At 37.8% G+C, this 14,752-nt stretch overlaps 1 protein-coding gene across 5 annotated transcripts in view; it reads right to left on the bottom strand.

The window, feature by feature from the left end:
* Nucleotides 1–14,752, bottom strand: part of TLR3 (toll like receptor 3) — a 36,338-nt gene that overhangs the window by 13,239 nt on the left and 8,347 nt on the right. The window contains exons 2-7 of one of the 5 annotated variants that reach the window (XM_017350055.3): nt 14,225–14,317; nt 12,750–12,788; nt 12,041–12,116; nt 11,083–11,184; nt 5,888–5,995; nt 1,111–1,565 (exon numbers count right to left, since the gene is read on the bottom strand). In XM_017350055.3, the coding sequence (XP_017205544.1) occupies nt 1,111–1,554 (444 nt within the window). In that variant the 5' untranslated portion in view covers nt 1,555–1,565; nt 5,888–5,995; nt 11,083–11,184; ... (1 more) ...; nt 12,750–12,788; nt 14,225–14,317. 5 annotated transcript variants of the gene reach the window in all.

Genomic DNA, 14,752 nt, shown 5'->3' with positions numbered 1-14,752 from the left:
GAAATCTTTACTTTATATATACTAAACTGATCTTCTGTATATAAAGAGAATTGAAAATGAATCTTGATATGAATGGAATGGGAGAGGGAGTGGGAAAGGGGAGTGTTGCAGGTGGGAGGGAAGTTATGGGGGGGGAGCCATTGTAATACATAAGCTATACTTTGGAAATTTATATTCATTAAATAAAAGTTAAAAAAAAAAAAAAAAAAGAAAATGACTTTGGTCTGGGGCCGGTGCCGTGGCTCACTTGGTTAATCCTCCACCTGTGGTGCCGGCATCCCATATGGGTGCCGGGTTCTAGTCCCAGTTGCTCTTCCAGTCCAGCTCTCTGCTGTGGCCCAGGAAGGCAGTGGAAGATGACCCAAGTGCTTGGGCCCCTGCACCCGCATGGGAAACCAGGAGGAAGCACCCGGTTCCTGGCTTCAGATCAGCGCAGCACACTGGCCGTAGCAGCCATTAGGGAAGTGAACCAACGGAAGGAAGACCTTTCTCTCTGTCTCTCTCTCTAACTCTGTCAAATAAATTAAAAAAAAAAATGACTTTGGTCTAAGAAGAGCACTTAGTAATTGTCTTAGATTTAGAGACAACAATGTGCATTTTTCACAGATTTAAACTCCAAGCAAAGAGTTGAAAGGAGAAAGGTGGTAGTTATTTGGAAAGTGGTACTTTGAGATTTCTGCAAGGAAGAGAATGTATTTGTTTAGCTTTAAGCCACAATTTGGAGTGAACATTTTCTGTTATTTCACATACTAAATCAGTAACATAGAAACAGGATTTTTTTTTAATTCTTATGGGATATTCTGATTCTTCTCTGATCATGACTTGACCTCTTGTCTAGATTCTGTTACTAATGAGAGAAAGTAGGAGAGGTAGACATATTTAAAATTAAGCTTAAAACTGACTTAAGACTAACATTTGCATTTGAAAGTATTTTCAATCTTAACAGTACTGTTTGTATGTGAGTCCCCAGCTCCAAGTGGGGTAGACTGGATTTCCTACACTTACCTTGATAATTAAATATTAAGTCTAAGAATGAATAGGTGACTTGAAGATTTAACATTGGATCACATATTTTTCATTTCTTATAAGGAAACAAAGTTTTCATCTTACCTTCTGGTTTTTAAAGGGATTATTTTGAATTTTCTGGATTGAATTGGACATTAAATGGAGTTCAGTCAAATTCATGCAGAAAACAAAGGTTTTATCTGAAAGCTGAGAAAGCTCATTGTGTTGGAGGTTCAAAACCTTCAGCAAAGGAAGGCTTTGGCACAATTCTGGCTCCAGCTTTGAGATGGTGTTAAATCCTCCGTCCAAGACAGTAAGCCGGCTATACCTTGTAAAATTGGCAGGTGGCAATCTTTTGATCTGGTTGTGGGTAAGATTTAACACTGTTATGTTGGTGGGCAGGTCATCAGGTATTTGAGTCAACTTCAGATGGCTGCAGTCGGCTACTTCCTGTCTCACCGTGCATTTATTGCCGGAGGAGGTACACAGCATCCAAAGGGACAACAGTCCCCAAAGAGAGGAGATGTGATAAGGCACACTCTGGCTCATGATTCTGCCTCCTAAAAGAAACATCAAAAAGTAATGGACAACATTAATAGCACAAACTTTCCTCTACACTGACAAATTCCTTGGAAAATATATAACTAAAATGTGATTATGAATGATTTTTTACTCATAACTTTTATGCTATATAAGCATATGATATACAAATAATACATCAAATGGAGATAACTTAAATAGCATGGAAAGATAAACAATGAAAAACTTTCTCATCCTCCACCTCAGGTGCAGTGTGCCAAGGTGGCCTCTCTTGAGAGCTTCTATTTTAAAATCTCATGGTCAACTCCATAAACATAATACTATGTTTGCCTTTCTACTTCTTCATTTACTAACTGTAAGCATTTCCTTCTCTCCACAAAGATAAGGAACTGAATTATACCATTCCCTCATTTTCTTGCCAACTTTTGTTTTTATTTGGTTTATTTAATATATTGTCATATTTATGATCACTATGTTCCTAAATTTTGATGAAATGCATAAAGTTTGTATATCTTAAATAAAAGGCTTCTAGGTAAAAATACATAAATAAAAAAAAATTTTTGGACAGGCAGAGTGGACAGTGAGAGAGAGAGAGAGACAGAGAGAAAGGTCTTCCTTTGCCGCGGCGCTGGCGTTAAATAAAAATTTTTTTAAAAATCCCTAAAACTCAATCTTTTGATCAGCCAACTCTAGACAAAAATCTCTTGATGCCCTGCCTTGCAACACAGGAAATACATGCCCTAGTGTGTTCCCCACACTTCCTTCATCCTGACATTTCTCAAACCTGCCAGCTATGACAATACCAAAGTATTGTTAAGATGTGAAATGTGGCCGGCGCTGTGGCTTACTAGGCTAATCCTCCACCTTGTGGCACCGGCACACCAGGTTCTAGTCCCGGTCGGGGTGCCAGATTCTGTCCCGGTTGCCCCTCTTCCAGGCCAGCTCTCTGCTGTGGCCCGGGAAGGCAGTGGAGGATGGTCCTTGCGCCCTGCACCCCATGGGAGACCAGGAGAAGTACGTGGCTCCTGCCATCGGATCAGCGCAGTGCGCCAGCCACAGCGCGCCGGCCGCGGCGGCCATTGGAGGGTGAACCAACGGCAAAGGAAGACCTTTCTCTCTGTCTCTTTCTCTCACTGTCCACTCTGCCTGTCAAAAAAATAAAAATAAAAAGATGTGAAATGTTAGCATCTTGTCCCAAAATTAAGATTAAATATGAGGTGCTTCATGTAGATTAATTTGGAAAGCCTAAAAACACTTTAAAACCTCTAAATTTACATTATAAAAATATTTTATAATTTTATGCTTATATAAGTAAATAGTCACTATAGAATCAGGGTGACGTAGAAAAACTCAACAGTTAAGAGAGCCTGGAATTCCACTGCCTGCACCCTATCCAGCTGCCTCTGCTTTCCAGCCCTGGGCAACTTGGTCTATGTCTTAGCCTTCCTTCTTCATCTTTAAAATAGATGAGCTGCTCTATAGGCTGCCACAAGAATCAAAGAGAGTCAGTCAAGTATAGCTTTATAGTGTCTGGCATAGAGCAACATTTAATGTCATTGGTACTCTTCTTTATCAGTACAATAATTCCATAATTTATATATGATTGGTTCTGAATAAATAAACAAATATTGAAAAAATAGTTTTCTGTTGGCATTTGATTAGCTTAAGAAAAACCACTTTTGTCCCCATATGCATAGTCATGCTTATTTTGGTGAGATGTGTTTCCAGTGTGGTACTCTCTGGTATGATAATTAAGCTAGTTTTACTTTCAGGTATCTTTAAAAGTCAACCTAGAGTTCTCTCAATTTGTTCTTGCCAGTCCCCTAAGGACTTACTACCTCTACATATCAGCTTATAGGCACAGTCTTTCCAATGTAATATTCTATTTGATTAAGTGACATTTGCCTCTGTGGAAGGGCTGTGGATAGAGATCAGAATGACTGAATAGGGCTAATCCATTTATGAAGTGTGTCCCTGCATGACTAGAAGACATATTTCATCAATGAGAAAGCCTCACCAAGGGCTTAGCAGGATGATTGAAAAGGAAAATACATAGAGAGATTCTTAGGAAATTTCAGACACCATAACCAAAATAAAATACATCTTAAACCTGTCTAAGGGGAACATGCCATCAATTATTTCCAAAGGGAAAAGGTAATGTTTGATACAAAAGTTTTCATCAATATTATAAACCATTAGAAGACAATAGATATATACGTCCAAAACTCTTAGTGACAAAGCAGGTGTTTGTCCTGGAGATTAAGATCACTCTTGGGATGCCTGCATTTCATATCAGAGTGCCTAGTTTGGAGTCCTGGCTCTGCTCCCAATTCCAGCTTCTTGCTGTTGTGCACCCAGGGAGGTAGTAGGTGATGGCTCTGGTATTTGGTTCCCTGCCACCCACATGGGAGATCCATTGGCTCCTAGCTTCAAACTGTCCCAATTCCAGCTGTTGCAGGCATTTGGGAAGTGAATGAATGGATAGGAGATTTCTTTCATTCTTGCTCTCACTCTCTTGCTCTCTGCTTTTCAAATACATAAACAAATTTCTTCTAAAAACTTAAATTGTTTTTGAAACTAAAATTTCATATCCAGCTGAACAACTAAAATAGGGGTGGGCATTTAGGATCCTTGGAATTACTTGGTCTGACCCTGCCAAGGCAACTGTAAGTGGGACTCTAAATTCAAGAAATCTATAGCAGGCTAATTTTTAAACTTTATTTGTATGCATCTCATAAATACAACATTAGGAACATAAAGAAGAAGCCAAGAATGATACATCTTTTGTGAGCACTTAAACTTAATTATCTCTTATGAGACATAAGAACATCCTCCACTTACTACACTAAAATGAAGTTATTCTTTCAGATCAAGTTTTACTATTTAGTCTCATATTACAACCCTTTGAGGATCAAGGTCCTGCATGGGGAGTTAGTGCACAGTGACTCCTGTAGTTAATTTAACAACTAACATTCTTATGTTTGACATCAGTGATCACCAGAGGCTCTTGACATGAGCTGCCTAGGCCATGGAAGCTAGACAAAGCCATAAGCAAAGTGGAAGTTCTCTCCTCCCTTCAGAGAAAAGTACATTCCTTCTTTGGTGGCCCCTTATTTCCACTGGGGTCTCACCCACAGAGTTCTTTCCTGTAGGACATTTTTAGCCACAGTGTCTTGGCCTTCCATGTCTCAAATGCTCTCATGGGCTTTTCAGCCCTACCAGAATGCCTGGCAGGCTAATTTTTAAGTTGATCATTTTGTATGGCCTATGAATGATATTATAAATATCCAAATGGCCCTTGGCAGAAAAAGGGTTCCCCAACCCTGAAAGGGAAAACATATTTTAAAATATGCAAAAATTCAGTAAATTTATAACCATATGTCCTGTATGAAGTTATTCTAGGATGTTTTTTAATAAATAAATAAAGGTACAATTAAAGAATGAAATCAAAGTGAATAAGTTACTGTTGAATGATACCTAACAGAAGCAAAGAAAGCAAAAAAGAAATGAAGCTGGAACTTTGGAAAGGATTTTTTGGAGGGTGCATACATAGAATTACATTTCTTTTTCCACATGGGAGATCATATGGCATCATTGTTAGGATATAGAGGCTGGACCATGGTACAGTGTGGTTGGAACAGTTTGGCTGTAACCTTTGCTATATTTTTGCTAGGTTAATACACAGGTGCTTCTATGCAGACACATATCACCTGTAATCGCATCATAAAGCTGGGAACTCGATTACTAAACGCTGAATACCATTGAGCTGACTCCACGTTCACGTGAGTATACCACAATTACTGATGCTAATTTCTGATCCTCCCACCTCTTCCTCTGTTTTGTTCAATTGGGTAAAAGAAAGCTATTTGCTTATTCCTAGGAACTCCTAGAACTTTTCTGTCCTTTTCAAACACATTATCATAAAATGCCAGCTCCTACCTCCTCTCCAACTTTCCAAACTAAGAAAAGGGGATGTAATTCTTTAAGATCCCAAGGTTTTAAATCTATAGCAAAGATGTAATTTTTGTTTTCATAAAGACTGTGCAAAATGATTTCCATACCTTCCCTAATGTGCTTTCACAGAATTCTACAGTGTCAAATATCTTTAACTTTACTGCATAAAATATTTATCATGTTAATTAGATATGATTATTACCTGTATTCTGAGTTATGATACATTTTCCCACACCTATACTATTCCCCTTTTCTTCCATTTTCCTTGTTGAGTAATTAGGACTAGATTTCATGCACATATCCAGAAAGAGAAAAGGCTGCTAAAACCAAAGTATGCAGTAATATGACTAAGCAAGAGAGATTCTGCCCCATAAGTTAAAATGTGTACCTTCACTGCTTGACGACTGCCGGCTGTTCCTTTTTCCATGAGTCCCAGTCCAGGAGCTTTCATCAGTTAAGTTTGTGTGGCAAGTTGACTGCAGTCTCGAAAGTGAAACTAAAGTTGAAAAAAAAAATTTAAAAAAGCTTTTATGTTGGGTGTCTTCCAAGCAGAAAAGGGGAACGGGGAACCACAACTTCAATGAGGTGTTTTAAATCACTTCCTAAAACTGACCCTGCCCCCACACAGTCCCCTGGATTTCAGTGAAAGGGTCAAAGATTTAGGGTGTGGGTGGAGCTGGATCTCTAGGTAAAGGGACGCTTCATTTAACCGAGAACGGGTGAGCTTTGAGCCCTGTGTGCTCAGAAGGACTGAAGAACACTCGTCATTGGTGACGCCTTTCTCTTCTCTTCTACTGCTTTATCTTTGCAGCTGTGTAAGATAAGCAAGGCAGAAATTCACTTCTAGATCACACTAGAGAAAGAGCTGGCAGTAGGCAAAGCTAATGAGAGTCCTAACAACTTCCCGCAGTTAGGGAACTAACAAGAATGCCTGGAGACGCTTCGGATTAACCTACTGTTTAGTTCTCAGCTAGCTTTGATGACCCCAAGCAGTTAAAGAAATATGTTTATAAGAAATAAATTCAGGTTTTTTCATTGCTGATGTAATGTTACATAATGTTATAACAATATCATTAAAGAGCAAAACCAAAATTGCTAAGAACTGTAGAACGAAACTAATCTCAAACAAGGAAGTTCCTTGTTTGAGAAATGAGGAAAACGAAACCTAAAAGAGTATTTGTCTATAAGTATACCACAAGTTACCCTAATGCTTCTTTATGCAAGCAGGTAATTAAACAGCCCAGCACAACTGACACATGTCACCAGCCTGAAGTGATGGCAAAACTGACAGCAAGAAATAAATTTGTGTCACGGGGCACAGTGCCCTGTCACTGACACCCTATAGTCACTGGGCTCATATGTCAGACTTTTCTGATTTTTTTTGTTGTGACACCTGTAAAATAATACCATACGCAGTTATCCTGGATTGTCTGCTACCCATTGGGATATACAATGAGATATAGCTACTATTCAAAAGGTTTCATCCAAGTGAGATCTTTGAATATGGAACTAGTGTTACAGTTACCTTCTGTGGTAGATAGGACTTTGGTCTCTGATGAGCCAGAGTTCTTTAGTATGCAGCCCTTTCAGGGTACTTCCTCCACCTTGACTCTGGGGTTGGCCACATGACTAGCTTTGGCCAATGGGATTTTGTTGTTGTTGTTTTCCAATGGAATGTTAACAAGCATGAAGCAAGTTTTAATTACCAGCTATGATCATCAAGGTTTTATAAGCACTTACACATTGGGATTTGCTCTCTTGGCTTCTGGGATGTTTCTTTTTGGAACTCAGTTGCTGTGCTATGAGAGACCTGACCAAGCCTGTACAAAGGCTGTGTAGAGAATTCAAGTTCTGGCTAACAGCTACAACTCAGCACTAAGAATCAACTTGCCAGCCACATGAGTAAGCCATATTGGTGAGCCAGTTGGATCACCCTAGCTGATGTTACGCAGAAAGAAGTTGAGCTGTCCTCAATAAGTCCTGCCAGAGTTCTAGAAGAATAAGCAAATATTGTTGCTTTAAATAAAATAAAAATTTGGGGGGGGGGCAGATTATTCCAAGCAGATCTATAAAATTCAGTAAGCCAAAGTCCCTTAAATGTATAAAGTTTATACAATCTCTACTGTTTTTCCTCCTTCAACTGGAGGGGGTTCATTTTTAAGAGAATTTAATAAGATAATGTATACAAATAGCCTGGAAGAATGACTTGAAAAAATAGCAAGTTACAAAGACTAAGTGATAAGCAGATGAAAATACTAATTTACCATTTTCATAAGTACAAAGACAGTTCAAAAAATTCATGGAGAATTCACACTTTTTCTCACTTTTTTATTCTTCTATGTGGTCTTTAATTTTTTAAATTTTATTTTAGGTGAACAAATTTCATATATATGGATTTAGGAACATAGTGATACTTCCCACCCTAACCTCCCTCCCACCCATGCTCCCACCCTTCCTCCTCTTTCCTCTCTTATTCCCTTAGTTTTTACAAATGTCTATTTTCAATTTACTTTATACTCATAAGATTAACCCTATACTAAGCAAAAAGTTCAACAAGTAGTAAGATTAAAAAAATCTCTGTTCCTCAACAATAGAGACAAGGGCTGTAAACAATCATTTAATCTCAAAATGTCAATTTCACTCTATACATTATAATTTTTGGTGCTCTATTAGTTATCACAGATCAGGGAAGACATCTGTCTTTGGTGGACTGGCTTATTTCACTAAGTATAATGGTTTCTAGTTGCATCCATTTTGTTGCAAAAGACAGGATTTCATTCTTTTTTACGTCTGAATAATGCTCCATTACATATGTGTGTGTGTGTGTGTGTGTGTATACCATAATTTCTCTATCTGGTCATCAGTTGATGAACAACTGGGTTGATTCCATATCTTAGCTTCTGTCACTCTATCTTTTAATTCCATTTGTGCCATAAACCTTTTGTAGGACTCCTGTATATAGAAATTGTGAAGCAAACATACACTTTCCTCTCAGTGTTTCTGTGTGAAAAGGCAGGTTAATCTCAAACAATACACTTACACTTTCCTCCATTCGTGGGGACCAAATAAAGACAGAACTAATTGCTTAGGAGCAATTAAGTTTATGAATATCCATTCAATAGTTGATGAGCTACTTGGTATTTAAAGGAGTCAATATCATGTATAGGTTTAATTCAAATTGGTACATAAAAAATCTCAGCAGTAAAACATTAATGGACACAAGGAGATTGGCTGAACCAGTCCACATATCTCTGTGTTAGCAGGAAGGCAAAGTGAGGCTATTCCTTTTCATCATTAACATTAAGGTACTTCAGAAGTTCGGGGGGGTGGGGGGATGGGGATAGGAATAAAAAATTATTTTGATGAAAAACTTTTTGAAATTCCTTCACAGTTTTTTTTTTGTAATATGCATTTTCAGTGTGTTTTGGGAGATTCTTCCACCGCATGGATTTCAAATAAAAAAATTGTTTATCTAAAAGGCAATGCATGGGGCTGACACTGTGGCATAGCAGGTAAAGCCACTACCTGCAGTGCTGGCATCTCATATGGGTGGTGGTTCAAGTCCCAGCTGCTCCACTTCCCATCCAGCTCTTTGCTATGGCCTGGGAAAGCAGTAGAAGATGTCCCAAGTTCCTGGGCCCCTGAACCCACATGGGAGACCCAGAAGAAGCTCCTGGCTCCTGGCTTCGGATCTGTACAGCTCCGGCCATTGGGGCCAACTGGGGAGTGAACCAGCGGATGGAAGACCTCTCTCTCTCTCTCTCTCTCTCTTCCTCTCCCTCTCCCTCTCCCTCTCCTTCTCTCTCTGTGTAACCCTAATTGCTAAATCTTAAAAAAAAGGCAAGGCTATAGGGAGTGAAGACAACAGTGAGTGGGTAAGTGAGCAGCATCTCCATCCACTGGTGGTTCTCTAAATGCCTGCAAAAGCTAGGGTTGGGCCAGCCAAACTCAGGAACCAGAAACTCCATCCAGTTATCCCATGTGGATAGCAAGGACTTTAGTATTTGAGCTATCATCTGCTGCCTCCCAGGGTATGCATTCATAGGACACTGGATCGGAAGCAGTGTAGCTGGGACTTGAACTCAGGCACTCAGATATGGCATGCAGATGTCCCAAGTGGTGGCTTAACTTGCTGTACCACAATACCTGACACCGATTTCAAAACTTTGTCACCAAAATTAGCCATTAATTACATTTTCCACAAATTGTAAGTTTCCTCTTAATTCTCATGTCTATTTAATGTGATGAGTGTATTAAAGACCTATATCAACAACTAAAATTTCCCCAGAACATCAGTCATTGTGAACTGTGTCCATGGTTCCCCCTTCCCAGTCACCATTCAGAAAGGGCATGGTCTTGATCTCTATATAGTTTAAAATTTATTTTCTTTTTGAACCCCTTCTCTAAAGATACATTTCCTCTTGGCAGTGTCACTTCTATTTCTACTCACAGAACTTCAGCTAGTTCAAGAAGGCAGCAAGAACTTTAACAAGAAAGGAAGTAACACTATGTCCTTCCCCTATCCTCACTCATACCAACTGGACAGGATTGACCTTGAACTTCCCTGTCTGCAAATGAAGCCAATGTTTGCCACACAGAGCTTGTGATTTGATATGAATTTTAATTTTTATTATGTTTTTGTAATTTTACAAAGTAATTGAAAAGTAGTGATATCTTTTTTCTTTCATGAAATGAGCTTGACTTTTTTCTTTTTTAAAAACCACCTTGTTAAAATATGATTGACTTATGAAAAGGTATATGGATTTAACATTTATCACCTGAAGTGCCTGAAGGCAAGTATATACTCATGAAATCATTGCAACAACCTATGCCATACATCTATTCATCACCTCCAAAAGATTTCTCCCACCTTCTTTACTCCTTTTGTTTATAGTAACATTTAACATAAAATCTACCCTCTTAACACATCTTCAAATATAAAATACATACTGTTAACTATAGACACTATGCCATGGAGTAGACCTTTAGGATGTATTCATCTTCTATAACCCCAACTTTCCATCCTTTGAACAATACTTCTCTAGTCTAGGGACTTCTCTCAGTCCCTGATAACCACCATTCCACTCTCTGCTTCCATGAGTTTGACTGCTCTAGATTCATCATAGAAATGGTGTCATCTGTCCTTCCATAGATGGCTTATTTCATTCAGCATAATGTCCTTCAGGTTCACCCATGCTGTCACAAATGGTGGAATTATCTTTATTTTTATTATAAGGTTGACCAATATTCCATTGTGTGTATATAACACATTTGCTTTGTCCATACAACCATTAATGGACATGTAGGTTGCTTCCATTTCTTGGCTATGGTAAAGACAATAGTGCCAAAAAGAATAAAATACTTGAGAATGAACTTAACTAAAGAGGTGAAACACTTGTACATTGAAAAATATAAAACACTGATGAAAGCAGGTAAAAATAAATTGAAACAAATGATAGGTTCATAGATTGAAAGAATTAATATTTTAAAATATTCATGTGACACAAAATTATCCTCAGATTCAATCTAACCCCAATCAAAATTCCAATGGTATTTTTTTACAGAGGTTAAATAAAGTCTTACCATCTATATGGAGCCATAGAATATTCCAAATAGTCAAAGCAGTATTAAGCAAGAAGAATAAAGTCCAAGGTACACTTCCTGACTTCAAAATATATCACAAACCTAAAATAATCAAACAAGTATGATATTTACATAAAAACAGACCATTGGAATGGAAAAGACTCTCCAATAACTAAGTAAACATTTAATGAATAAAAATTCACCTGAGGATTGGCATTGGATACAGTGCCAATATATATATACTTAATAGTCACTACTTAAAATGCTCACATCCATATCAGGGTGCCTGGCTTGAGTCCCAGCTCTTCCACTTCTAATCCAGCTTCCTGCTAATGTGCACCAGGAGACAACAGATGATTCTTCAACTATTTGGTTGCTCCTGCCACCCAAACGGGAGACCCAGATTAACTTACAGTATCCTGCCTTTGTCCTGGCCCAGCCCTGGCTATTGCAGGCATTTGAGGAGTGAATCAGCAGATGGAAGATCTTTGTCTGTCTCTCTGTCTCGTTCTGTCTCTTCCTCTCTCTTAAGATTTATTTACATATTCATTTATTTGAAAGACAGAGTGGTGGAGAGAAAGGGGGAGAGAGGAAGAGAAAGTGACATTCCATTCATTGGTTCACACCCCAGGTCTGGGCTAAGTTGAAGTCAGGAACCAGGAACTCCATTCTGGTTTCCAACATGAGTGGCAGGGGCCCAAGTACTTGGACCATCTTCCTCTGCCTTCTCAGATACATTAGCAGGATGCTGGATCAGAAGTGGAGCACATGACACTTGTATCCACATTCTGATATGAGATGCTGGCATCCCAAGTGGCCACTTAACCTGCAGTATCATAATGCCCCCCCCTTTCTCTTCACCTCTATCTATCTCTATTATCTCTATCTCTATCTCTGTATTTCAAATAAAGTGAAAATAAACAAATAAAAATTTTAGATGCTATCACTTAAAAATTACCTTAAATAATAGAAAATTTCATGTCATTTTTGTTTGTCCCTGTCCCATTCCCTCCTTGATTCAACATGATCTTGGTCTGGAAGAAGGAACAGCCCAGGTTTAGTTAAATTCTTTGAACTGGAGGTTGAGAAGTAGAGTTTATTTGCAATGTTCTATTCTTTCTCTTGCCTGCCTTAAGGATTGGTCTCTGGTTCATGTAACTTGGGTCCTGGGTTATAGGAGGAGCAACAGCGATAGGTTGTGAAAGGTACAGGGGGACTGAAGACCCAGATATTGGAGGCAAGAGATTATGGGTAAGGACACTTGAACATCTAAGACCCTGGAGAGAAGCTGTAATGATATACTGTGGAAAGTTAAGATATTCAAAAGCAGCCATGCATCTGGGGAAACTGAGAAAGCCACATACAAATTTAGACTAGAAACGTTTTTAGGAAAAGTCTAAGAGAATCCTAAGCCTTGTTCTCAGGCTGGTGAAAAGATTCAAAACAAGCCCCATCAATTAAGTGAAGAACCGTTCCAGTATAGACCTTGCTTACAGAGACTGGGACAATGGGCAATAGACATTTTTTCAAACGCCCAATTAAAAAAAATCATAACCATACAAGGAAACTGGAAAAATGGCCCATTCAAAGGAATAATGCATATTTACAGAAACTGACATTTAGGGTTTATAAATTTGACTTAGTAAACAAAGAATTAAAATACTTGCCTTATATATGCTCAGTTACCTAAAGGAAAACGCAAATACCTAAAGGAAATCATGAGAACACTAAGTGAACAAAAGGGGAATATTAGCTTGTTTAAAACAATCAAACAGAAATTATGAAGCTGAAAAATACAAGAGTTGAATTGAAAAATTCACTAGAGTAGTTTAACAGCTTATTTAAATGGGCAGAAGAAAGAAACAGTGAAGTTAAGACTATAAAATTTGGAAAGCTGAAAAGCAAAGAGAAAAGAACAAAGAAAAGTGAACAGAGCCTAAGGACCTTATACAACACCATCAAGCAGATCAATATATATATTATGGGAACTCCAGGAGAGAGAGAGAGAGAGAGAGAGAGAGAGAGAGGCTATTTAAAGAAATATTGATTCAAATGTCTCAAATTAGATGAAATAACTAAATCTACAAATCCAGGAAGTGCAATAAATTTCAACTATAATAAACACAAAGAAACCAATATTGTGAAACTTTGCAAGAAAAATTAAAGGCAAAGACAAAGAATCTTGAAAGCAGCAACTGAGAAATGACTCAATATATCCAAGACATCCTCAGTGAAATGCCTAGTGGAGGTGTCAGCACAAATCTTGAAGGCTAGACCTAGTCTGGAAAAAATTGCTAAAGGGAGTCCTTCAGATTGAAATTAAAGAGCACTACAGAGATCTCCAATGAACATAAATGTGTGGTTAAATATAAAAGCTATGAGTGGGCATTTGGCTTAGCAGTTAATATACAGCTCAGTGTGCCTGCATTCCATACTAGAGTGCCTGAATTCAAGCTCCTCTCCTAATTCCAGCTTCCTGTGGATGCACACTCTGAGAGGCAGCAGGTGATGGATGGCTCAATTAGTTGGTTCCCTACTACCCACGTGGGAGATCCAGATTGAAATCCTGGCTCCTGATTTTGGTCCAGCCCAGTCCCAGCCTTTGAAGGCATTAGGGGAATGAACCAAGAGATCTCCATCTATCTCCGCCCCTCTGCTTTTCACGTAAAAATAAACAAATAAATATTTAAAATACACACATATATATTAAAACCAGTACTATTGTACTTTTGGTTTGTAACTTCACATTTTTCTCTGAAATTTAAAATAAAAATGCACTAAAATAATTATAATGTATGCTAGTGAGTACACAACATACAAAGATGTAATTTGGGATATCAAAAATACAAAGTGGTAAGAATTTAAACACATAGGAGTTCAGTTTTATATACAATTAGAGTTAAATTTGTACTAATTCAAATTTAATCGATATGTCTTCAAAATGTTACATGTAATTTCCATGATAGTCACAAAGAAATTACCTATAACATATGCACAAACGGAAATGGAAAGGGATAAAATGTGTTACAACTAAACACAAAAGAGTGCAATAATAGAAGAAATGAGGGATACAAATTTTAAAGACATACAGAAAGTAAATAGCACAATGACAAAAGTAATATCATTTCTTATCAGTACTTACTTTAAATAAAGATGCATCCAATTACCCAAAGAAAAGGGATAGATTGGTAGAATGAGTGACAGAGAATGATCCAATTGCTGATTCACTTTAGATCTAGAGAAACAAATACACAGTGAAAGAATAAAAAATATATATTGCATGTAAATGGTAACAAGAAGGAAGTTGGGATGGCTATACTAATACCATTCTAAATTGACTTTAAGTCAAAAATTACTACAAGAGGCAAAGAAGGATAGTATATGTTGATAAAAGTGTCAGTACACCAATTGTAAATAGTTGAGTACATGTACTAAACATGAGAGCTCTAAAACACGTGAAACAAATGTTGACAGATTGAAAGGAGTTAGACAGTTACATGATAATAATTGGAGATTTTAATACTCACTTTGTATAATGGATAGAAAAATCAACTACAAGACCAATAAGGAATTAATAGATTTGAACAGTACTCTGATCCAATTGGACCTAATATACAGAACACTCAGAATAAAAAAGAATATATTTTTCTCAAGTGTACAGGAATGTTTT

The sequence above is a fragment of the Oryctolagus cuniculus genome, chromosome 2 (genome assembly GCF_964237555.1).
Source record: "Oryctolagus cuniculus chromosome 2, mOryCun1.1, whole genome shotgun sequence".
NCBI lineage: Eukaryota > Metazoa > Chordata > Mammalia > Lagomorpha > Leporidae > Oryctolagus > Oryctolagus cuniculus.
The sequence above is the reverse complement of the archived record's forward strand: the minus strand, read 5'-3'. Positions and strand labels throughout refer to the sequence as shown.